The sequence below is a fragment of the Caloenas nicobarica genome, chromosome 5, assembly GCF_036013445.1.
Source record: "Caloenas nicobarica isolate bCalNic1 chromosome 5, bCalNic1.hap1, whole genome shotgun sequence".
Taxonomy (NCBI): domain Eukaryota; kingdom Metazoa; phylum Chordata; class Aves; order Columbiformes; family Columbidae; genus Caloenas; species Caloenas nicobarica.
This window is the reverse complement of record NC_088249.1, coordinates 49,134,897-49,160,402: the sequence shown is the minus strand read 5'-3', so window position 1 is coordinate 49,160,402 and position 25,506 is coordinate 49,134,897. Positions and strand designations below refer to the sequence as shown.

General features: G+C 49.7%; 1 protein-coding gene across 2 annotated transcripts in view; it reads right to left on the bottom strand.

Moving 5' to 3' along the window:
- Positions 1-25,506, bottom strand: part of LOC135988831 (USP6 N-terminal-like protein) — a 95,053-nt gene that overhangs the window by 2,387 nt on the left and 67,160 nt on the right. The window contains exons 8-15 of one of the 2 annotated variants that reach the window (XM_065635092.1): positions 21,323-21,432; positions 20,321-20,369; positions 18,761-18,881; positions 17,737-17,831; positions 15,965-16,030; positions 14,444-14,543; positions 13,054-13,206; positions 12,043-12,828 (exon numbers count right to left, since the gene is read on the bottom strand). In XM_065635092.1, the coding sequence (XP_065491164.1) occupies positions 12,043-12,828; positions 13,054-13,206; positions 14,444-14,543; positions 15,965-16,030; positions 17,737-17,831; positions 18,761-18,881; positions 20,321-20,369; positions 21,323-21,432 (1,480 nt within the window). Of the gene's footprint in view, positions 1-8,153; positions 12,829-13,053; positions 13,207-14,443; positions 14,544-15,964; positions 16,031-17,736; positions 17,832-18,760; positions 18,882-20,320; positions 20,370-21,322; positions 21,433-25,506 lie in introns of those variants that run through there. The other variant, XM_065635091.1, reaches the window with a different exon arrangement.

The window sequence follows — 25,506 nt, the reverse complement described above, 5'->3', positions numbered from 1 at the left end:
AGAGCTGTCTTTGCCTCTGGCAAGTTGTCATCATATCCCTGTGTCCCCCCCACCCCACCTGACAATGACTACCCCAAGTTTTGGTGGGGTGGAAGTGCAACCAGTCCAAGCCTATTCTCAGTATTCCCCTGGGTGCTTTGCCTTCAACCTCGTCCATGTGGGATTTTTTTATGGCCTCAGATGTGATGCCTGGAAGACAAGAAGGACTGAGGAAATCTGAGAGCTGGGTTCACCTCAGCTGGTGCCAGTTTGTTGCTTCCCTGATTTTTTTTCCAGGCAGCTGTTTCTGGCACAGCACTTCCCAAATGTTTATGTGCTTCAGATGTAGAATTAGGCCTTTATGCACCCCTCTAGCACCTAGCTAATGCTAACACCTGCATAGCACATATACCTTGGACTGTTTGAGCCTGTTAGCAGTGTATAATGGTATGGAAATCCTTGCCTGCCCTGTGCACAGCTTAGTTACTGGTGAGCATGTAGCAGAAGGGCTCTCCTGCACTGCAGACAGCTGTCTGGCTGCTCAACAACTAAGACTAAAGGATTCAGACTTCCAGTTCTTGGGTTTAGAGTGGGTAAGATTGTTTTGAATAAGGGATAATCTGTTGGGAAGCCCATCTTTGCTCAGCCCTGGTCCTTTGGGATTTTTGCCTGGGGTCTGACCAGCTTCTCCCACATGCCTTGCATTTGCACAGAGCCAAGATGAGGCATTGTGCTCACTGCAGCTGAGTGGCTCGGTGCTCACTGCCTTTCCCTCTCCCAGGATATTGCACAGCTATTGTAGCTGGCATCCAGAATTAAGAGCATCAAAGGGGGAAGGTGATCCAGCTGAGTACAGCAGGGAGCCGTTCTGCATGGACCAGCACAGGCCTGAAGGGGAGCCAGGTTCGGCAGCCAAAGCTGGCAGGGGTTGGGAGCAGCAAGGGCAGCATGTGAGTCACCTGCCTCAGATGGCAAAACCAGTACAGAAACTCTGGTCACCACTAGCACAAAGCCACAGCCCACCCAGGGGTTCCCAGCATCCATGTGGGCAGCCCCCTGTCCCATCCCTCGTCCTCCATGATGCCAGGCAGCAGCAGCATTACTGCTTTGAGTTGCTGCCTTCGTTTTTGGCCTGGGCAAGAGAGGACTTGTGCTAACGGCTTGCTTTTTGTACATGCCTGCTCCAACCTGCTGTGAGGCACAGCCCCCACCCTGGCTGCAGCTGCCTGGCACCCAGTTCCTGCAGGAGAAGGGCTGGTCCCAGCTTGAGTGGGAGAGGTTACCCGAGGGAAGAGCTGCCCTGCCTTTAGCTGCGTGTGCTGTTTGCAGCAGAGCCTGTCCACATGCTGGAGGTGTGCTGAAGATGCTGAGTCTGGTGTTACATGGTAGAGCTGGACTTCCACTAAACCTCCCAAAATATGTTGTTTCAACTGTGAAGCCTGGAAGCACAGGTTTTATTCCTGAGTTGGCTGCTTGTGTGCAACAGCAGGCAGGGCAGCAGACAGGACTACTTTGTCCTTCTAGAAGATGACTAAAAGCCTTAAGAGTTAGTCAGTGTGTTGATGGGGGCCTTTGCTTGGTGATTTTTCTGCACTTACAAACCTGGTTCTCTTGCTCTGTAATAGAGCTTATCCCATCCTTCACCAGGCCCTTGGTGAAGGATGGGATAGCTCTATCTGATAGAAGTCTTCAGTTGAGAAGTAACACTGCGTGTGGGGCTCTCTCAAGGACTGGTCTCTGGATGGCTCTAACCACTGAGAGTATCTTCTCATTTCTGGTTGGGAGTCAGAAGACACAGTCAAGGACCAGGAGCCATGGTCAAGCAAGCTGAGGAGCTCTGGGGAGCACCAGGGGTGAGGTGTCTTCACAGGCACCAGCTGCAGTTGCAAGAGCCTGGCACATCTTGGTGAGGGTATGCTAGAGCAGCACTGGCCAGCATACACTTCAGCACTTTGGTCAGGAGCAGGAAGCCGAAGTACGAGCATGTCTGTTTCAGAGAGGTTTCTGCACCCCTCAGGGTGAGGTTTTCCAGCCTGCTCATGAAAGATCTGGGTCTGGTCATTATTGTGTCTTGTTCAAATGTCTTCTAGTAGCAAAATGCTGTTGCTTCCTTGGGCCACTTGTCATGGCTGTTGCACAGAAGGGTGCTGAAGATGAGCTGTTTCAGCAGTCAGTGTCTGTGTTTAGCAGCACACCATCAGGCCCCAGACAGGCTTTTCTTCCTGGTGGAAGTGTCCAGTTGAAACTTCACAGCTTTGATCTATTGTACACTTCAAGTGGTTCCAGATATTGACAGTCTCTTTTCTGGGGTGGCTGCTTATAGTCCTATTTTATGTATGGCTAAGGCAGACATAGATGTGCTACGAGTCATTAGGGTTCTGCAAATGGACCTAAAAGTTCTTCGGGAGTGAGGGTACAGCTTCGTCTCAGTGCAGGTGGCAGGACAGTGCTACAACAGGACAGCACTTAAGAAATTTGGTAGGTGAGTAGGAGCTGGAACTGGAGATTGCTAGCATCTTAGGAGATGTGGCTGAATAGGTGGTGGCCCAAGGCTGGCAGTTTGCAGACCAATCTCATTCCTTTTGTGGGTTGCACCCAGCAGAAGTGAGGCAGCCAGGACCCTTTGTCAAACAGTGCTGGTCAGTAACACGGCCATCTCAGGAGCTGGAAGCACCATTGGTTAGCTTTTTACTGCAGTAAGATCACAAGGAACCCACAACTCAGGTTAATGTTCAAGTCCATGCTGAAAGTTGGAGGTAGGCTGGGAGCAAAAGGAGGTGCTAAAAGCTTGACACCACAGCTTGAAATGATGTATTAATTGTGTATTAATGTAGTATTGCATCTTTGTTCTAGGAGGCTGGCTTCAGGAGAATTACAACATATCTTCCAGGCACAGAGTATCAGCTCTGATCTGATCTTTGAGATTAGCAAAAAAGAGATCGTATCACTTCTCTCAGGTGGATCTGTTACTTTAGACTTGGCATTTTCACTTGCTGACTTGGTGCTGGTAATTTTGGTACAGGATAGCAAACTGCTTGTCATGACAGGCAGGATGTCATTACGACTTCATTATGTGTTCCCTGCTTGCTAGCTGAACTTCTGGAGTCTGAAAGTGGTATCAGGCTTACAGTTTCATTAGAGCGAATGTAGGTCTGGAGAAGGAATTGCTGGGTTTGGAGTAGATTTAGTTGACTTTCCCAATTGTTATTTAAGGTGCATTTGTTCTAGAAGTACCTGAACTGGAAGATGTGTTTTTCAGATAGTGCAATCATTTTCCTTATGACAAAGAGTTTGTTGCCCATCTCAGTCCTGCTTCTGTGGCATAAGCTTGCCTAAGCAGAACGTGCAGTTATTCTGAAGAACTGCTCCAGCTGCATAGCTGGAAGCTGCAGAAGGCCATGAAGGTAAGCTTTTTACTATTTTTGGGCACATCAGCTCATGTTTGGCTGCCATGATCTCTTCAGCTGGTCATGGCAAGGCTGGACTGTGCCGTGGGTCTCAGGCAAGTGTGAACACCACCACTGAGAAGGCATCAGGCAACATCATACTGATTATCTGTTGATGCTGCATCTCCTGTGATGGAGGAGTGCCAGCTTTGAACCTGTACTTAAATGACAGAATAGCTGAAGAGGTCTGGTCTGCTTTGGGCTGGTCAGGTCCTTGGAACTGATGCATAAGCTTTTCTCTCCCACATCTTTCAAGTGCCCCACACCCTGTTACAGAGGGGTTGGGACTCCAGAGACATCACAGCTGAGTCAACTGACAAAATTGCTTACAAGTTCTTAAAGATGCTGATTAGCTGCTGGAACAGATCTCATGCCTTTGGTCTGTGAGGGCTTTCACAGAAGCATTTTCCTAAGCTAGCAGAGATGATGCCTCCAAAATAGACGAGCACATGGTGCTTGCTGAAGGCTTTGGCAAACATGTGGCTTAAATTTGCAGGAGTTGGCAGCAATGACTCATTGCTGGAGAGAGACCTGAGAGGCAAGGCAGGGGCAGCTGAATGAAAGGCTGAGTTTTACAGAGCAGCTCTGGGTAAATGCTGGCCTCATCCTCCTCACTTGCAGTGTGGTTGGGTAAGCAGGAGCAGACCAGGTTTCTCTTCTGGGCTACAGTCCAGTCCACTCCTGCAGACCTTTCTAGCCCAAGCAGTACTGCTGTATCACTTCTCCTTGTCTTCACCAGGAGCCATAAAGGTAAGCAAAGCCACCCAAGAACCAGCTTTCCCAAGCAACCACCTGCCTGTGTGAGCTGCAGGCTTAGATACCCAAAGAGCAGGGCTCTGGCATGGTGCTGGACTTGAGTGGCCTCCAAGGCACCAGATTGGCCCAGGCTCTTAATGGGGTGGTTGGAAGCAGGGGCTTGTGGTATCGCATCCCATCTATTCACAGGTACCTCACACCAGTTTTGGAGCAAGGACCTTTCTCTGTGTCTTAGGATGAGCCTGTTTTTACTATGTGGAAGAACAGGCTTTAGGGATGCCAGTCCCTTGGACTCATGCCTTTGTGTGTGCCTTCAAAGCCATGTCCATCTTGGGCTTTTTTATAACTGCTGTCAGTGAGTAGGGATGCTTGCAGGGTGGGACGAGCTACTGTCTTCTAGTGGGATGTTGGCCGAATTGTTTCAGCTTTGGTTTGCTTATGTCCTGCTCTGTCGTGCCCACGTCCTGTTAGATGAGCATGATTGCCCTGCTGCCAGGAGGATGCTGGTATATGCCCTGTGGGCTTCCTCAGCTGCTGAGGTTGTAGGATTTGGGAGATGGTTTGGGAAGGAGTCAGACCTGTGTCTTTCAGCTCCCAGGCTGTTACTTTCTCTGTACTCTGGTATAAACCCCATGATATGCTGTAGGGAGGGGGTGGCATTGCTCAGAGGATGGTGTGACAGCAAACATCCTGGCCACCAGCAACTGGTGGGAACTGGGACAGGCAGATGGGGCTGGCCCCATGCGCAGCTTCTTTCCCCCTAGGGCAGGTGAGCTTTGCTTTCTCTGTGGGTTGAGTACAGGGTCTGTGGTTTAGCAGAGCCAAGGTATCAGCCCCAGCCAAGGCTGCTGGGGGCTGGATTCCCTATGCTCTCCATGCCCTTGCTCTGCTCCCCAACTCCCACCACTGCTGCCACAGCCCCTGTGCAGCATGTGAGGAGCACATGAGCAGGACACAACTAGCACAGCAGCATGCGAACATCAGGGGACCAGCACAATAGGTGAAGAGGAGGAAGATTCCCAGGCCCAGCCAACCTCCTGCTCTGCCATTGCCAAACAGGCTGGAGTGCAAAGCTCCCAGACACAGCACACCCATCTCTCTCCTTGTGCTGCAACCTGGGACACCGACTAAACCAGCCCTAAGCCTTGCTCCCTCCTTCTCCTTGGCTCTGCTCCAGGCTCCACTTAACATCAATTATTCAGTGCCGAGCTGCTGATGTATTGCAGAGGCATGCAGCAGGGTTGATGAGCTCTTAGCGGTTGTGGGTGGTGGGTGGGCAGGGAAGATGGAGAGCGCAGCCGTGGCTCAGCAGAGAGCCAGCGAATGACAGGGTGAGACGTGGCAGCCTGCTTTTCCCAGCTTCTGGTGCTGCTGGTCTGGCTGAGCCAGGAGGGACAGGAGCTGGAGGGGCCTGCCAGGGCAGCAGCGCAAAGTGCAGCCTGCAGGGCTTGTGGATCTGTGTTGGAGTCGTTTCTGGGCAGGGACGAGCTTTGGGAGCCAGAGAGTTGGTGCTAAGAGTTGTCGCAAAGCCATGACAAGAGCAATGGCTCCACCAGGGAAAGGACGGATTTAAGAGGAATATTGGCAAATGCCAAGTGTGGAAGGAGAAGCAGCGGGAGGACCAGTCCCTCGCTGACAAGTAGCAGCCTCAAGACTTTCCACAAAGTTCATTTGCCTGTGGTCCCAGTGCTGTACAGCAAATGGGTATTGGTAAGCATGGATTTGCGACTACACAGCTGTCCTCTTGGTCCCCTGGGAGCAGCACCCAGGCCCAGGGGGCATAGGAGGGGGTAAAGGGTGCTACTTGACTGGTGCAGGGGCCATCTCTACTCCTCTCCCCTCTGGGGACACCAGCACCTGCACCACCTGTGCTGGAACCTTCCTGCAGAAGGAGAGCACTGCTGGTGACCTGCTGCTCCTGGCACCAGCTGGACACCAGGTATTTAGCCTAGGCTGGACAGCAGACATTGCTTGTATCTGCCCTGGGACCCATCCTGAGGTCTTTTACTTCTCTGGTAATGGACGAAAGTCCTCGGCTTACCTGGTGGGCAAGTCCCAGGGGTGGCCTCCCCCTGAGAAGGACTCCCTGGGTGGGTGCTTGGCACATCCTCCAGGAGCTAAGCCCCAAACCCCTACCTAGGACCCCTGTCCACCACCCATTCAAGGCTGGGTACTGCTGTGGCTCCTGCATTAGCCAGAAGGATGCTGCCAGGGCAGAGCCTGCAGCAGTAGGGTGAGAGCACCTTGCCACAGCCACAGCCAGGAGGCCACGACTGGGTACGTGCATGGTGTGCAGGGGCCAAGGATGCCAGTAAGCAATGTCGACTTAATTTTTTTCAATGTCCAAGTGAACTGAAGCTGTTTCAGAGAGGAACAGGACTCTGCCTTTCACATCCTTGAAACTCCACACGACTCACCTTCCCTAGGGGGAAACTCTGCCCTTCTGGACACTTCTGCTCCCTCCCTGGGGGCATAGAGCTGAAGCTGTCCCAGCGGCTGGATAAATGCCATATCCTAAACCCTGTGGTGCCTGTAACGTAGGTAACCACTGCAGCTGTTCAAACCCAGTCCCAAATGGCTGTTTTCTCTGTGCTGCCTGAAAGTTAACAGGTTCACCAGGGCTGTTGTCTGGGAGGTGACACGAAGCAGCTTGTGTACCTGGGCTGCTTGCAGGCACCTGGAAACAAAGGATGAGATTTGCTTCACTCCAGCCAATGTATGTCCCATCTGTGCTCATGGTGGAGTATCCCTGGGCTGGTATCCAGCATGAAATGATAGGGGAAATGTGGCGAGAGCTGCATCCTCACTGCACTGCTGCTCCGCTTTGGTTCTTACTGGTGCTGGCCTTTGGTGTTTTTTGTTGTTTTTTTTTTTTTTTTTTTCCCACAGGGTTGCAGACCAGGTTTCAACCAATTAGTATAAATGAGCTAACAAGGACACTGGAGAACAAGGTAGGAGCTTTTTCTTCTTGTCTGGCCTCTTTTCAGTGAGGCAGAGCACTGCTAGAAGCAAGAATAGCAGCCTACAGCACCCACCAGGTGATGCACAGGGATGCCACATTTCCTGCACTGGCCTTAAATGCTAAGGTGGTTTTTAGCTAAACCTGGCCCCTCGATTTTGCTGTCAGTCTTTGTGCTCTCTGTGCTGCTCTGGTAGAGACAGATGACCCTGCACTTACTGGAACCACTATACCAAAATGGCAGCTTTCTCTTAGAGGAAACCAGAATACTGCCCAAATTTAACACCCCGAAGCCAACAGTACCATGGTCATCTTTGTACAGGAAGCACTGGCCACAAAATCTGGGGTGTGTCAGAGGTGCTGCTTACACCATTTTCAGCTGTGAGTGGCACCACCTTGCGCTCTCAGTGACCGGTGTAAGCATGACTCATTCCTGACCCGTGTAGTGCCTCAGTGAGTTGCACCCACCCGACCCACCATGCACAGAGCTGTGTCCACCTGCTTCCTGTCCCATCCAGCTGTCCTCACGCTGCCCATAGGCAGGAAAACAAACTCCAAACCCAAAATCTTGGCCAAAGAACAAAGCTGCAGTGAGGCTGCTGGCCACCAGCTCGGGGCAGGATGCTGCCCTTGGCTCAGTGAGCCAGGAGAGGACAGAAGTAAGCAGCAGTAATTTTGTTTCCACTGCTGCTGGGGATGCCTGGAGGAAGCCAGAGATGCAGCTGATGCACACCCTGTGAATCAAGCTAAAAGCCAGCAGAAGGCAACAGCAACATCTGTCACTGTAAGAAACCTCGTGGAGTCTGATTTTACGCTAAACTTCTTTAAATGTTACCATTACAACCATGTAAAATACAGCATCAAATACTCTGGACAGTCTATTTGGATCAGTATAAAAAGGAATGATTGACATCTTCTTTCCCCTAAAACTTACAAAAAAACCCCCAACAAAAACAAAACAAGAAAAAAAAAGTCACAGACATAGAAAATGTTTGCGGTTTTTTTGTTTGCTTGTTTTTTGTTTTGTTTTGGTTTTGTTTTTTTAAAAGTAATAATTATAATACATTAAAAAGTCACGGAGGAAGCGTTCCACGCTGTAAACAATAGCAATTAAAAAGAAAAGCAGATGGTAGCCATACTCTCAAAGTGCACCTCTGAGCCCTCGACCTCAATCACTGTCCCACACTGGAGCCAGTCCCCATGGCTCCCGCTGCCTGCTGGCACCATGGCCACTCAAAGTGCTGAATTACAAATTTAAAAAAAAAAAAAAAACAAACAACCCACAACGTTGGTCTTTAAAACTATATTGAGGACAGCGAGGTGGAAGCCATCCCAGGGCTGCGAGGGCAAGGACTAGGGGGGAGCCACTTTCCTGAATTTGCTCATGGTAAGAATGACTTTTGCTAAGGGCTGTTAGAGGAGGCTGGGGCAGGGGTGCAAGTGGCTTGGGCCACTCTCACCCTTCTTCCCTTCCTATTGCCTGCAAAAGAGCTGAGGCTGGGCCACGTCCTGCCCTACCCTGCTGCCACAGACCCGCCATGGCCGCACCTTCATCTGCAGCAAGAGGCAGAGAAGGAGAGGGGATTGGTCATCTCCTAGTAGATTATGCTTTGATATGCTGAAGTGACAGCATCCCTTTGAGGAAAGCAATGCACATTGCTGGCTCCTAGCCAGCTAGGGCTACTGTGCTCCCAGGAGCTCTTTGCAAATCTGCCTGCCTTCACGGGCTGCAGGTTGGAGAAGAGCTGCTTAGGTGGCACAGTGAGGAGCTCGGAGACCTTCCCAGCAAGAAGCACACTGATAGGAATGGGGACCCTTTGTCTCCCTGGTCCAAAGGTCACTGAAACCAGCTGGTGGCTTCCCCCAGGCTTGAAGGTGACCGAGGACCTTGCTGCTCTTTCTCCTAAGGGCTTGGAGGGCAGGAACCGCCCACGCCCCCCCCAATTCTTGTTGAACACCATGCACCAAACGCCATGCAACGAGTACTGTGCATCTGATTGCTCTCCAAAATTAGAGCAATCTACCTTTTAAAATGTGAATACTGCAAAACATCCCAGAAACATGCTGGGTGAGGAGCCTGGGCACACAGGCAAGACCATGTGCAAAAGCTGTGTGCCTTAGATGAGGGGGGAAAAGATGTTTCAGCTCTTGCATGTGTGAGCCAAATGCTCAGACACATTAGCAGGAGTTTTATGTGTGCTTCAAGGAGAGGACAGACTCACAAGCTAGAAAACCAAGCCAAGATGCTTGTTGCTTCCTGATGAGCTCCAGAGGCCAGTGGGCTGCTAGTGAAAGGTAATCATACCCATCCTGAAATACTGCCCAAGTATTTTAGCACACAAGTAGGTTTAACTACTGCATGGTTACTGAAAACAAAAAAAAAACCCACCACCCCCAAACCATACTCTAAATTAAAGCAAATTCAAGCACCGCTGTCCTAGAAAGGACTCGCGGTGTCTCAAAACACAAATACTGAACATTCATACAGCACTTCTCAAAGAACAACTCTTGAGTCCTCACAGCACCCCTGCGAGGTAGCTAATAGGGTTACCCCTGCTTTGCACAGGGAGAGGGGATGGGCAAGACTGGGGACTCAGCAGAAGATGGGGTCTCCGACAGAGAAAGGGTTGCAACAGAAGCTGAGGGTGCTGTGGTCTGGCTGGCTACATCCAAATAAAGATGGGGTGCTCCCTTCAATGCTCTCCTTGCTACTAATGTGAACCACCACATGTACACAAGGAAAAAACAACAACAAGAGCAAAAAAAACCCAACACAACAAAACCGACCAAAACTGATAAACCCCATAAAGTAATTTAGTGGAAGTTTTTTGTTGAGCTTCCAGGTAGGCTTTGGATCAAGTTATGTCACCAAAGCAGCTTATGAGATAAAAAAAAGTTTTCAAACAATCTTAGAACTTAAAGCAGCTTTTGCCCAGGGTCTCCATTGAAGGCATGGGAATCCCACCTGCAGTCCCACCTAATATGGCATCTGCAGCCACCCCTTCTGGCCAGCAAACACAGCACATCTCAACAAGTATATTTCCTGCTGCTTCCATTGATCTTTCTTCCTCATGAAGTCCCTTCACCTGTAGGGTTGAAGTAGATACTGGGAACAGGAGTTTGGACAAGCTCCTTCAGTGGGGTGAGCTGTCCCTGGGTCCCTGCAAACATCTGGCCAATGGTTTGGGCTGTGCAGCAGCAACAGCCTGGGATGTGGAGAAGCTGAACAGGCCAGCAGGACTTCGTGCATGAAGGGCAAGTGGGCATGTGGGAACCCATCAAGTTACCTCCTCAGCAGTGGGCTGTAGCAATTTGGTGCTCTACAGCATTGTCTTCCAAACCCCTGTGCCCAGGTTTCCTTTCTTGGTTGTTGATTTCTGGGTGGGCTAAACCAGAAGGGCTGAGATCAGATCTGCTCCGCTTCCCAAACTCCTATGCCATTTCCACTCATACTTAACTTGCTCAAAGTAAAAGTGGGTTTCAGTTTGGGCACCATGATGAGACACAATCACACCTCCAGCAGCTTGCTAGTGAAGGCAGGAGGCTTCCCAAGCCAGCAGCCTCTTTTCCTGGTCAGCCAAGAGAAAGGTGTCAAGCTCCCTTGCTGCCCTGGACTTGCAAGGGAAAGGCCACTCGGCCCAAGAGACCAGGCTCAACCTTCATCGTTGTCCTTGTCACCTTGAGAACTTGGGAAAGAACCACCCTGCTGATGCTCCTCCACCTGGGAGACACCCCTCCTACCCCCCGGACTTGTGCACAGCTGTTAAGCCTCCTATCTGGGACACCACCCACCACCGCAGCAGGAGCTGGGTGCAGCCAGGGACTGCTCTGTGGCATTGCATAGAGGAGGCAGCAGCTTGCCTGCACCCTGCCAGGACACCACGGCCCTGCCTGCAAATGCTGCTACCTATGACCACAGATCTGGGAAAAGAAATAAAGATCTACTGCTGCAAAGGCCTTTGAAAATGACACTGCTGGCTGCACTGATTGGGCATTTTAAAGAAAGGATTTCGGACTCCTACGCCTTGTGCCTGCTTCCATGGCCACAGGCACCAACGTCAGGCAAGAGCAGAAGAAAACACGCAACACATTCACCAGTTCTGCCTCTCCCCCCAACATGTGATGAGGCTTGGGGAGCTGTGAGGAACAAAAAAATGAAAACACTTTCCAATTTGTCCATAGGAAAGATGCAAACTCAATTTGCTGGTGCCTCCTGGCACTGGCGGCCACCGCTCCATCTCCTTGCATGGGGCTCGTACCAAAGCACAGCCCAACAGGCAAAGGCTGCTGTGCTGTCACCCCACCACAGCCCTGCTGAAGGAGGGGTCCTGAAAACAGGGTGAGAGTGCTGCTCCAGCACCTGGTTCTTCTGCCTTGCTCCCCTCCATCCCCACTAAAATGTCACTGATTTGGGCAGCTTTGCAAGGGGAGGAGAGTCTGAAAGAAAACTGTTCTCCGAGCGGGATTTGGCAACCTGTGGCAGTAATTTTGGTTTGGGGCTCAGGGGTGGCCATGCGGCTTTCACTGCATTTAATGGTTTCTGGAGGTGTTTTTTGGCATCTACCTCCTCTGGGTCCAGTGCAAGAGGTGTTGGCACAGAGGTGGCAGATAGGGGATATCCCGTCTCTGGCAGAGGGAATGCCACCTGCTTTCTGTTTGAGAAGTCCTGCTCTGTCGTGTGGGCCAGGTGGAGGGGAGTGGTGGTTTTGATAATGGTGTAGGGGCTGTTCCCCTCCACCACAGGGGATGGCACCCACTGGAAAGGGCACTCCTTGCCCAGCCCCACTGCCTCCGGCTCACTGCCAGATAAGACAGGCACACTGCCACCTGCCAGCCCATGCGTGGGCAGCACACCCAAGCCCTCTGGCCAGTGTGCTTTGCCGCTGGTGCTCCCTGGCTCACTTTGCTGCAGGCTGGCGAGCTCCCCCATGGATGCAGCTTTGGATGCCAAGCACTTCAAGTCCGTTTTGTCAGGCAGCACTGCTCTGCAGTGCTTCCTGGCTGTCTTCTCTCCACGCTCACTCTTGGGGGAGCTGTCGTGCTGCGACACGCTGGAGAGCAGCTGCAAGCTGCCCGGCTGAGGATGAGGGAGTGCATCGAGCGCTTTCTTTTTGCAGAGGGAAGATTCTTGTTCTCCTGCCGGCAGGGCAGTAGGATTTGGCTGCCATACCTCATGCTCTGTGGCAGAAAGCTCAGCAGTGCTCGAATCGGGAGGACTCAGAGTGTTTTGGAGATAGGAGTCTGGGGAGTCGTGCTTGCCTGGGGCGGTGAGGGAGACTGACTTGTGGTCCACCATGATGCAGCTGGTAGCGAGAAAAGGTTGTTCCGGGTGCAGGGCTGTGGGCATGAGGTGATGATGGGCCTGCATCTCACTTGTCTTCAGAAGTGATGGCAGCTGCCTGTCCCTGGTGGGCTCCATCCGACCCTCCTCTCCTGGTGGTCCCCCACCAGGAGGATGAAGGTGGCTGTCCATTGTTTCAGCTGCTTCACTGCCCTGAAGGGTGGGAGTCCTCACCTCTGCCGTTCCTCCCAGGACCCTGGGATCTCTGTGGGGATGGGGCTCCCTGTCCGGGGGATGCTCGCCCAGCCGGCCATTCTGGCCGTTGGCTGCTATGTTGCCCTTCACAGCTACTGGGTTGAGGGAGAGCTCCAGGCCCAGGGGTTTCCGTGGGAACTCCTCAGGCTTTGCTGCATTTGTAGCAGAGAAAACAAAATAAAACACAAACTGCGCATCAGTTCATGTTTGCATCCAGCATGCCCAAAGTACAGGGAAGACAGATGCTGCACCCAGCAGGTGCCAGCCCTTCTGGGCTGCCCCAGCTCCCAGACACACCAGAGGGATACTCTGGTCCCCAGGGTACATGAGTACCACTGGCTATTCCCATTGGGCTGCCTGCCTTCCCCTCTACCCACCTGGTGGAGGAAGGTCAAATTTCATCTTGTGCAGTTCAGTCATTGACATCTGCAGTTGCTCAATGACGGCATCATCTTCATACTGCAGGGAAGCGGCAATTTTCTCCTGCAGAAATTCCCGTAAATCTTCCAATGCCATCTTCAGCAAGCGCTCTGGGGGATGGTAGAAAGGAGTAACGACAACAGCACGGCCAAATTGCAGGCTAGCATGAGCGTGGGTTGCATTGCTTTGGTTTGATCTGGGATTCTGCTGCTGTTGTCAGTCTGGGGTGGGACAGCCTGAACATTTTTGCTCCTCTCCCACCTTCCCACTGTTACTCAGGGTTGTTGATACATTTACATATCTGTGCCACCTCTGGGCAGTAGCTCAGCAGTGGCAGGACAATGGTGGGGCTGAGACCTGTGCTGACCAGCATGAATGTTTTGGGCTATTTCTGGAATTTTTCATCAATACCTCAAGGAGGACGAAAAGCTCCATGAGACAGACCCCAAGCATCAGACTGAACAGCCACTGCTGGCAGCCTCCACTACCAGCCAGGGATGCCAACCTGCACCAGCCAGCAGGCAGAGATGCATGCAAAGGTGCTGACCCATGCCAGGGATGCAGGCAGGGACGGGATGCAGGCAGGGATGCCAATCTGCACCACACATTTCTCAGGGAAGAGAGACGATCTCACGGCCAGTCTGAAATTTCTGCCTGTCTGCCAGTTTCCCAGTCTTTGCAAACAGGATATTTGAAGATGTATTTCTGGATAGCCTGTTCTTCGTTCAGCTGAAGGAAGAGCAGGATGGCTGTTTGCAGAATTGAACACATGCAATCTGATAAACCCCACTGGCCCAAAGGGTCCCAGCACGCAACATAAGCACCACTCCTGTCTCAGATTAAAGACCTAACAGGGCGACAAAGCAAGACTGCTAGCTTATGGGAGCAGAGGGGTTCAAAGTCCCAAAGATCTCAAGGTAGAAACATCACTGCCTTAATGTTATGTAAGAAAATCAGGTTTTGGTCATTTTAGAAGTATATTAATGGATTTATTTCTCCCTCTACAGTCTTTTCAGTTGAACTTCCACATAGCGCTTTCCAGACAGATGGGTTGCTGTCTGTATTGCCCCTAACACCACACTGATAAAAGACGTGGGGTGCAGCATGCAGAAAGAGTAAGCTGGAAGCATTTCAGGTGGGGTTTGCTGTGCACCAAGTGCAGGATTTCAATCCCTGTGGCAACTCAGTTCCTCCCTCGAGCATCGACATGGGACTGTGCTTTTTGGGCCAGCACAGGGCACCGAGCAGGCTGGTGGTAGCCAGCAAGGCTTTCCAGATCAGCAGCATAAGAGTGGCCCAGGACAGTGCCAGCTCTGCCAGACAAGAAGCACTCTGCTGAGACCTTACTTTTGTGCAGTTTGAGGATGGTGTAAGCCATGGCTGTCAGCACCCGCTCTCCTTCCAGGATATAGATATCCCACAGCCGCAAGGTGAGAGTGAAGGGGGTCTGTTTCAAATACATAAAAAAACCCAGGTCGTTAGCACCACACTCATTAGCATTGATAGATGGGATGATGACGCAGAGGTTAGTAGCATCACTACATCCCCTTGCACCAAAACACACAACAGGGTAAGGCATTGGATTTCTAGGATTTGTCCATAACACAAAAAACTATTTTATTGTGTATGGTTTTGCCTTAAAGCTAACACCCTTGGGTGGCCATGAAAGTACTTAAAAGCAAATGCAGAAAAAGGAGAAACTTTCCACACAGACATGCTAGCACATGGATTCCCCCTACCCTGGATAGAGTATCATCATCTTTCAGCCTTGCAAGTGCACAAAACCACTCCTGTATCCATTGAAATTACCCAATCAGATGAAGGGCTATTTATGGGATAGGTCTGAAGGCCTGACAGTGTTCACTAAGCAGTGAAAAAATCACTTATTTTCTGTCTAGAGAAGGGGTCTTCCTTATACACAGTCTTATTTCTGTCTGCTAGAAAAACCTCTGCAAGAGGTTTTCACTTGCACTCAGACCCAATCTGACAAACAGGAGTGAACTGATATCCAAAATGATGGAGTAGCCCATCATTTCCCAGCAAAGATTTAAGGCATCTCACCAACACAGAAATACTAGTTCTACTGTGACGTTTAAGTTCAAATACGGGATGCTGCGCTTACTCTCCAGAGTTTGGCACAATTGGCTGTTGCAGGTCTTTTACCGCGTTACTGCAGTTAAAAGGATTTTGCATTTTATGCATTTTTTAGTGACGGACTGCAAAACAGCAAGTTCCCTCTCAAGGTGGAGAGGTCATTCACTGTTTTATAGGAGAGAGAGCAGCAGAAAATTGAGACTGGGGACACACAGATGTCCTAACTATTAGCAAGTCCAGATCTTGTGTTGTGTACAAGCACAGCTCTGCCCCTAAAAATAAAGCAGTGTTGGCTCAGAACTGGCAATTAGCTCTGGACAAATCAGGGTAATTTTCTCACACTTTCATGTGTCTCCAGTGCCCAGCCCGCTCCTTTGCCTGCAGCTTCTGCAGTGCTGTTTGTTCAAGTTTGTGCCTCCAGCTCTTCTTCTCCTCCCTATGTTGTTTCCAGAGCCAAAGTGAGGTTAATTGCCTTTGCAGCAGTGCCAGTGGAAAAGAGAAAGATCTCTCCTGACTTTGAAGCTTATACTGCTGCTGCTGAGCCATCTCCCAGTGACTACTTGTGATGAGGCAGCAGGAATTTGCTTGTCATCAGTGACATGCAGTTATTTTTAGCTTCTCCCTTATTAATTTTTCCCTTATGAGAGTGTGCATAATATTCCACCTTATAAAATATTAACACCTTCTTCAAATTATGATACTTTTTCAAGAAATGGGCAGATTAACTGTCCATGCAAGCAGCGGAGCAGCAAACAACCCACAGAGCATCCTCACCCGGTCAATGAAACACTGCAGGAACCACTTGGTCGTATAAATCCCCGTAGTCATCTGCTCCTTATCCTATGAGGAGACAACAAGGAGAGACAGGTGTTTCACCAGGCTGGCTGCTGGAGGTTCAAGCAACTTATAAGGCTTTTGGGGAGGTTGGCTGCTTGATTAATGCTGGGATGTGGGTGCCGGATCTGGCTGTGGTTTGTCTCCCAACAAACCCCCTGCTTTAAATACCAATGTTGAAGCCCTGCTCTGGCCCTTTGCCCAAAATATTCATTGAACCTGATTCTCAATGTGGCCAGACTTCAGCCACAACTTTGGAGAGAAATTTCTTGGACAAGCTCTTCTGGACTAATATCTACTCCAGGAACTCAAACCATGCCCTCCTTACAGACTACCATTTTTGTTTCCATAGCAATTCCCATGTGAGCCTCTCAAAGCATCACAAAAATTATTAAGCCCATGTATCCCATAGGTAAATCCAGACCTGCACAGCCAAGCCAGCTTTGGCAGCGCTACCTCATTTGCCTGTTATGGCTGCTGCAGGAGCAGGATGGCCTGACAGGCTAAGCAAAACTCTTAAAACCCTCGCCAACATCACCCTGACCTATCACTTTTCCATCGTTGTCTGGCACCCAGCATGGCACTCGCATACAGCTTTGCTTTTTCTAGCCTAGCTGATGGTGTGGCATGGCTGGTGCTGGGATGCATAGCGCCCCGCACATGCACAAAGTCGACATGACCACTGCTGCAAAGCCAGCAAAGCAGTGTAGATGGGAAGAGAAGGAAGCCCATGGGATTGATGGGAAGAGAAAGAAGCCCATGGGATCGATGGCCAGCTCTGGTCTTTGCTTTTGGCTGGTGCTGGGCACCTGCAAGCCTGGAGAGCCTTCGGGAGCCAGGAGGTACAAGCAGCTTTCAGAGAGTTACTCCCATCCTCCCTGTCCAGGTTTCGCTGCCCCCATGGCTATAATTAAGCGAAAACCGTCCTGGCTCTGTTTCACTTATAGGGCCAGGGCTGTCTTGTTTGCAACATAAAGCAAGAGCTGTTGCAGATGATGACAATATAAACAGCTTTTCCTGGAGCCAAGTCACTGAACCCCTTGGGAGCATAAGAAACATTCAGGAGTCTGGCCACTGAACACCAACTGTATACAGCAAATGCAAGGGGGGACAAAAAAAAAAAAAGGGAGCAGGTGTTGCAAAATAGTTGCCTAGACATTAGACTGCAGTTTATGTGTCCTGCAGATGCTCCTCCAGCCACCAAATGGGCTTATACCATCTGCTAGAGAGAAAAACAACAGGACATGGCCAAGCAACAAAACACACAGCAAATCTTAGATGCCGCCTGTCTTTAAAAACCAGTAAAACTGTTAATGCAAGCACTTGGGGCTAATAATTATCGAATTAAGACTACAGACAGTCCAGCATCACCCTTCAGGCTTTGCAGGTGGTATAAGACTACAGCTCAGTCTTGCTGCCGTATACAACAGCTCTGTTTGCTGCAGGCTCGCGGCCTTTCTGCCTGGCTTTCCTAAGGAAGCCTTTAGATTTTAGGAGCCCTACACTTACGATGACCACCAAGCAAATGATAACCATTCACCTCAGCAAGATTCCAGCACCCCATTTAGTAAATGCTTGTGTCTTTGCAGCTGAAGCAGTCCTATGTGATTAGAAACATGTTCAGTTGTGTATCTACTTGGCAGAACATTACACTAATTGCTTTAGCATTAAAATGCAATATCAGTATGGGGAGACTGAGAGCAAAGAGATACCATGTGCTTCTTCAGCTTGGGAAACAGTTTGCTTAAAATCTGCTCGTGGTGAGCTTGAAATCTCTGCAGCTTCGGGAACCCAGGAATGAAAAAACCTTAACAAGAAAAGATGAGAGAAATAAAAAATAATCTGAAAAGCTCTAGAGCAGTCACAGGGGCAGCCTGATTTTCTAGAAACTCATCCCCTGCATTTCCTGTTGAAGTTGGCTGGACCACAGCACACCCAGCTACCTCCTCTGCCATCCCTCCCAGAGCCCACCCTTCACCCCATCCATATGGGTGACAGCACTCTCAGCACCAGCGCCAGCTGGTTCTTCTCACCCCAGACCCGCAGCGCAGACACGCTCACTTCCCCACCCCTGCTGGCCTGAGACTTGGCTTGGCCAAAACCTCGCCGAACAAAACTCGGTGCTTACCAAGGTTCGGAAAAAAGCTGACAATGTTTGAACATCACAAGTTTGGGCAATGCCCTGTAATCTAGCAGGACATGCACTGTCTGGAGCTATCAAGCCATAAGGCCCTCTGCTCATAAAATAAACCCCTGTGCATAGATTACTGCTAGCCCCAAGTAAGACGAAAAGATGTTTAATGTGAAGTAAAATAATACAGCACATTTGGTGGAATTACATCTTCATAAAAACATAAGGGCATGTAGCATGTGGCACACTAAAAACAAACCATTACATGATGCTCTTGGGCTTACTTCTGTGAGGTTTCTTACAAACTCGTAACCTTGGGTTAATTGATTGCCAAGGGCAAGGCACTCCAGAGGGAAGATAGCGCCTCTGTGAAAGTGTTAATTACCAAATGCTAAAGCTCAGTGCTGATAAATCACATTTTTCTCTGATGAACTTGTCTGCATCCAAGAGTGAAGTTCAGCTCTGTGGTCGGGTTTCATCAGCTCATAATTATGCCTTACCAGCTTTAAACAAGTATGCAAGGAGAAACGAGGCTCTACCGACCAACCTAAACAGCCTTCCTTCCTATTGCAAGAGCCCCCATCTGCATCCTGATCCAGCCTTACCGTGCATGGCGTGCCGCTGGTTGGTCAGCAGCTGGGCCAGTGCCCAAAACGCATCCTCTTCATTTAAGTACATCAGAAGAATGGCTGCGATCTGGCTCATCCCTTGGCAGTAGCTCACTTCCTGCAAGAGGCAAGAGGGGCACATGTGCTGCCACGCCACCAGACCCCACTATGATGCTAAAGTTGCAGAAGCAGGTCAGGTTGATTGTGCTTCCCTCTCCTCTTTCAAGGTCTGTCCTGTTTCAAGGTCTCTGTCATTTATGCCCAAGTTCACAGTTCCCGTATATCTACAGCATCTACCATGTCACTGACTCACATAGTGGTTTGGGTTGGAATGGACCTTTGAAGATCATCTTGTTCAATGCCCCTGCCATGGGCAGGGACACCCCTCACTAGATCAGGTTGCTCAAAGACCAATCCAATCTGCCCTTGAACACATCCACAGCTTCTCTGGGCAACCTGTTCCAGTGTCTCACCACCTTCATTGTAAAATATGTCTTCCTTATGTCCAAACTTGCCCTCTTAGTTTTAAACTGTTGGCCCTTGTCCTGTCACTACAGGCTCTAGTAAAAAGTCTTTCTGTCTTTCTTATAAGCCCCCTTTTATATTGAAAGGCTGCAATAAGGTCTCCCCAGAGCCTTCTCTTCTCCAGGCTGGACATCCCCAACTCTCAGCCTTTCTTCTTGAAAGAGGTATTCCAGCCCTCCAACCATTTTCGTTTCCCTCCTCCAGACCCGCTCTAGCAGGTCCTCCAGCAGGAGGTGAGTGGCTTGCAGGCAGTGGCCCCCACTACATCGCTCCCCCCATCTGCCCCGCTTAAGCCTGGAGTGTGAGGGACAGAAACCCCAACATAAGAGGTGCCTGCAGCTACCTCAAGGAATAAGAGATGGGATTATAAACAGCATGTGGTTCCAATACTGTTTTGGATTCCTTCAGCCACCTGAGCACTGAAGTAATTCAAGAATAAATAAATCTGGTAAGCATTTATCTGGTATGAGGGAAGGCAGGGTCTTTGTTTCCTTGACTATCCCGCTGAACATCTTGTGTGCCTTCTGGGGTAATTGTCCTCTCATGGAGATGGAGGCAGTAGGTCCAGCTGCTAATTTAAGCTTATTCTGCCCATGCCCTTCAGCTAAAAATGACTGCTTTGCTGTAATAAATCAGTGTTTTCAACAAGGATGCCATTCAGTGTATGACAAGAAATCAGAAACATGATGGACTTGAGCCAGGAGGCTAGTCTTGCTGGAAAGCCATAGGGCAATCCCTTGTTCTTTGCTGACGCTTGCCCAAACGGCATCTGCCAGATGTCACTTACCAGGTGACAAAATGAATAAGGGAATGAAACAACTGTGCAAAGAGTCTTGTACTGCCTGCATGTCTTGCAGCTGTCTGTACAAACCAGTATTAGGACTTAAAATTGGAATGACCACTGGCTAAATGTGGGTGTAAGTATATATATACACACACAAACATACATGTATACACATATATATAAAGCTTTAAAAAAATCTTTATATATAAAGCACAACGCTATTCACTTTAACTGGACTAACTACTTACGGTGTTATAAACTGAGTATGCTGACAGGACATGGAAGAGTGCCTGTTGCCTGGAGAGAAAGAAGGATATTAAAACACCTGAGTGTGAGGTCTCCAGCTTCATGTGCATACCAACATATATGCACTGAGAGCAAAGGCTCTGAAAACACCCAGCCAACTGGTACTTATGCGTTTTGCAAAATGCAAGGCACACAGCAGCAGAAAGCACCTTGATTGGCACATGGGATGGGACTTCTTCCTTCAAGGAAGGGAATCATCAGTGGCCCCACAGCACGGGGCTGAACGAGCCTGCTCCATCAGCAGGTCTCCTAGAGAAACATGCATGTACCCATACGCATTGTGTTCAACACACCTGCTCTTCAGGTTCGGAGTGGCAGTGGGTTTTAATAGACTCACAAACACCCAGGCATCAAGTGTTACACATCCTGGGGGAAAGCACTGACACCATTTTATTAGCAGGTTCCTTTCTCCTTTCCCTTCTTGCTAAAGGAGTTATAACCATCTAGATACACAGTGCAAGCTTCCTTGCAGATTATATGTCTGTGTAGGGCAGCCAGGTGTGACTACTCCAAGTGAAAAAGCCACTTTGTCAAACCTCTCCAACTCCATCTGTTGTGGAGGCTACATACGCCTCATCCCACCCAGCTCCCAACAGACCCACCCCATCATCCCAGCCATCCCAAACCAAGCAACTGCAACCCTAGCACCCTGGGTGACGAGGCACCACGACAGGTGGATGCATCGCTCAAGAACTGGGGCGGAATGTGGTCCAGTGTGGACCTGTCTGAAGAGAAAATCAGCAGCCCAACATCTGTGGGTTGTACCACGTGCTGATGGTTTGTGGAGCAGGCAGAGATGGCTTTGCTCTCTTGTGAGCTGCTCTGAGCCAGGGGGCTGGTGGCCATCCCAAGCCAGAGGGCTGTTGTCCATCCCATCCAGCTCATCCTATGCATACCCACCAGTACCGATGCCCGTACAGCTACGCAAAGCCTCCCGTACTCACTTCACTCCGTAGCGATCTCGAAACATGATGTGGTTTCGGAAGGTGCGGTTAACGTCCAAATCTATCTGCTTGATTTCTGATGAAAAGCTCTTTGCTTGTTCTTTCATTTGCTGGAAGGGAGAGGGGCAGACAAGAGGAAGGAGTCAGACACCATCTCAGCCCACACCTTTCTCCATGCAGTGGGAAGCCATGCTTCCTACAGCAGGAGTGACAGCTTCTGAGCTGCACAGAGCTATTGCAGAGTGACTCTGAGACACTGCCATCTTACAGTGAGCAACGATCTGCACCCCAGAGGTGAATCCCCAGCCGCTTGGCTGTGCTGCTGGCCCAGGGAGAAGGTGACAACCCCACACTCACATGCTATGGTGGCAGCTCCCAACCCAGCCTTCACCCATCTTCCAATGTAGACACCGAGTTTTCAGAATCTGAAACCTTTACAATTAAATTCCACTCTGATTTCTTTTGATTTCTTTGCGGTACCCAGCCTGGCTATCATAAAGCATCGAGACCTCTCTTAGTGCTTAAGGAATGATACACTTCTATAACCAACACATAGACATAAGCACTGAGTCCCTGAGCTTTTCAGGGGCTCAGTCATAATAAAGTTGAAACCATTACGATGGACTCTGTGAAGTGATCTCCAACTACTACTTCCCCCGCAGAAGAAAATCATCTTAGGTTTAAGGAGTTTCCACTCAAAAAGCAATTCTGGTGTATTCCTTTGGAGTGGTGCAAATTTTAAGGAACTGGCACAGTTCCAGAACAGAAACTAAACTCAAAACCAAGAATCCTCATGGTCCCCCTATGCTGGCTAATCATTTAAGGCAACATCACACAGCTAAAGGACTGAAGTCCACTAAAAAACCAAAAAACAAACAAAAAACCCATTAAATTCAACCCAAGCTAAACCCACCTCAACCAATTGCGCCCTGGGAGCCCCAAGCACAAGATGCTCCATGGATGAATCCCACTGCAGTCCCATTCATAACCCACTGTTCAGCCCTGTGCATGCAGGCAAGGACAATTATGCTCTAGCCAAGCATCTCATCTCACAGCCTTTAGGTATCACCAGCAATCATGCGATTGCCTTCATTCTTGAATATCTCTGGAGTTAATTGCATTAATAAAATACATTTTGTGACTGTCTTCAAGTAGCCTGAGATCCACCAGCAGGTTAGAGGCAGCAGAGATGAGCAGCAAGCCCAGCTTGCCTGGAGCCCAGGCTGAAGACCCCTCCTTGCTCAGACAGGAGACAGAAAATAGCACATCTGACAGATACTTAATCATCTGTTCCAGCAGCTGCCATCCTACGAATGCTTGTCAGCCTGATACAAGGTGCCTCCAGGCTGTTGTTGACCTCCCACGGTGGCCACATCAGCTCTGGGGAACATCAAAAGGTCATTAGCACCTAGATGTGTCCAGCACAGCCAATGGTCAGGACAGTCACAGCATCTCGGCAATATTAACTCCAACCTTGAAAGCAACTGTATGGAGGTGCAACAACACAGGGCTACCTTGAATCATTGCCTGCACAAGACGAGGGAGGATAAAAGCAATGGCGGAATGAAGAACTGATGAACATCATTTTTGTGCTGTAAATCCTGTGCTCTCTGCATTCTATGTCTCCTTGCCCTCTATAAAGCAGGCAGACTACCTCAGACAAGATAACTATTCATATGCACCAGGTCACTTCAGTTCGCATTTACCTGTTAAAGGCCCTCTTGTTTTCCCTGCCAGAACAACACAGAAATCTCCCAGACTCTAAAAAAACCTACCCTGGGTTTTTTTAAAGCACTGCAGTTAAGTTACACAGCACCTTGTCACCTCCTCGTAGCTAGGAGGCTTTATTAATTCTGCAGACAATAAAGAAGCCCAGGACAGCTTGTTCTCCTTTTTCCTCTTGTTTAAGTAACCTAGGGGCTCCACAGATGCTCTCTTGAGCTCATCAGCACTGTGAGCCCTGCAAGCTGGCAGCAAAGCAGAGGCTGGGAAGCTGGAGCTCCAATCCCAGAGACTTATTACAAAGCAGCGGGTAAAAGCCAAGATGCTTCTGCTTCGCCCCAAGGCCAGAACGTTTCTCCTACCGCTTTCTGAGCTCTCCTCAACCCCTCTTGATTGTGGCTATATTTAGAAAACCTCATTAAGGCAGAAGGCTGTGCTGTCATTCAGTGAGATCTGGACAGGCTGGAGAACTGGGCAGAGAAGAACATGACAAAATTCAACAAAGGCAAGAATAGGGTCCTACACCTAAGGAAGAACAACCACATGCACCAGTACAGGTTAGGGGTGGACCTGCTGGAATGCAGCACTATAAAGCAGGAGCTGGGAGTCCTGGTCGAGAACAGGTTGACCGTGAGCCAGCAATGTGCCCCCATGGCCAAGAAGGCCAATAGTATCCTGGGGTGCACTAGGAAGAGTGTGACCAGCAGGTCGAGGGAGGTTCTCCTCCCCCTCTACTCTGCCCTGGTGAGGCCACATCTGGAGTACTGCATCCAGTTCTGGGCTCCCCAGTTTAAGAAGGGCAAGGAATTACTCAAGAGAGTCCAGCAGTGGGCTACAAGGAGGGGTCTGGAGCATCTTTCTTACAAGGAAAGGCTGAGAGAGCTGGGCCTGTTCAGCCTGGAGCAGAGAAGGCTGAGAGGGGACCTTATTTATGCTTATAAATATCTCAGGTGTGGGTGTCAAGAGGATGGGATCAGTGGTGCCCAGCAACAGGATGAAGGGCAATGGGCATAGACTGAAATACATGAGGTTTCATCTGAATATGAGGAGAAAATTCTTTCCTTTGAGGGTGCCAGAGCACTGGAACAGGCTGCCCAGAGAGGTTGCGGAGTCTCCTCCTCTGGAGACATTCAAAACCCACCTGGACGTGACCCTGCTTTAGCAGGTGGTTTGGACTAGATTATCTTCAGGGGTCCCTTCCAACCCAATCATTCTGTGATTCACATTGAAATTAAGTGTTGGCACGTTCCATGGTAGTCTTCAGGCTTCTGCAACATCAGAGACAACTGAGCTGCCAGAGCCTTGAGGAAGACTTTGGAGACTTGCATGGAGAGGACTTGGAGGACAGCTGGGATAAGATAAAGCACTATGGAAGCAGCTGGACCAGGATTTTTAATTGCATCACTCCAGAGGCAATCTGGACATGGAGAGCAAGGTATCCCATTTGGCTGAAAAAGTAGCTCCCCTGTTTGCTCAGGGGACAATATCTGTACAGAGGAAGCAGTGGGTTTAAAAAAGATAAATCACCTGGCATGTACCAGGCAGAACACTGAAAACTCAAGGCACATGAAAAAGCTCGGCTTTTGTGTCATGGTCCATGCCCCAAGGAGAAACAGGGTGGCCCTGGGACCAGTTCCTCCAGGACACAGGGTGGGGCCTGAGGCTTGGTCCCTTGAAAGCAAAACCCCTAATCCACCACCTGCACTGAGCCTCTTCTAGAGGAAATTAGGGTAGAGCTAATTACTGGTGGCAGATGGCACCAAAGACAGATTAAGATGAGCTTGTAGCAGGTTTGCATCCAGCAACCTATTACCCCTGAAGCTCCTGTTTATTACAGACCCCTCTGAAGCACAGATAAATTCCTTGTGACTTTCATTTGTTTGGACTGCTTCCCTGCCTGAGCAGCACAGCTTCGAGGGAGGTAGCGTGATAAAAATCTGCATGCTGGGAGAGCTTCGTTATCTCTGCCCAGCCTGCCTTCCCCAAACCCCTGCACATGACTCCATCCCAGCAGCATCTCACTATTAACATCTACACTTGACTAACTTTAATGAGCATTAGCATCATCCTGTTTAATAGGCAGGGATTTTTAGAAACACCTGCTGGAAGCAGCACTTGACCTCCTGCCTCTGAAATAAAACTGTCACCACTACACTCTGATCCTCACCCAGGTACGTGATGCAAACTAAATCATAACACAAGTTTGGAAAATAAGTTAATTATCAACCAAGGGCGTCAACGCACTGCCTATGGAAACACACAGCATAAAGGAGCCAAGATGTCTGAAATAAAAAAATAACACAGCAAGCCCTGTCACTCAGTTTCTTGTCAATGCACACTACAGAAATTGCTTATTTTATACCAAGGAATTCAAGCCTGCAGCATGCAGTGCTCTGGTAGGAAGCAATGCAAAGCAGGCTTTTCTCCTGTCTGCAGAGAAAATAAACAATTTTTAATAGAAA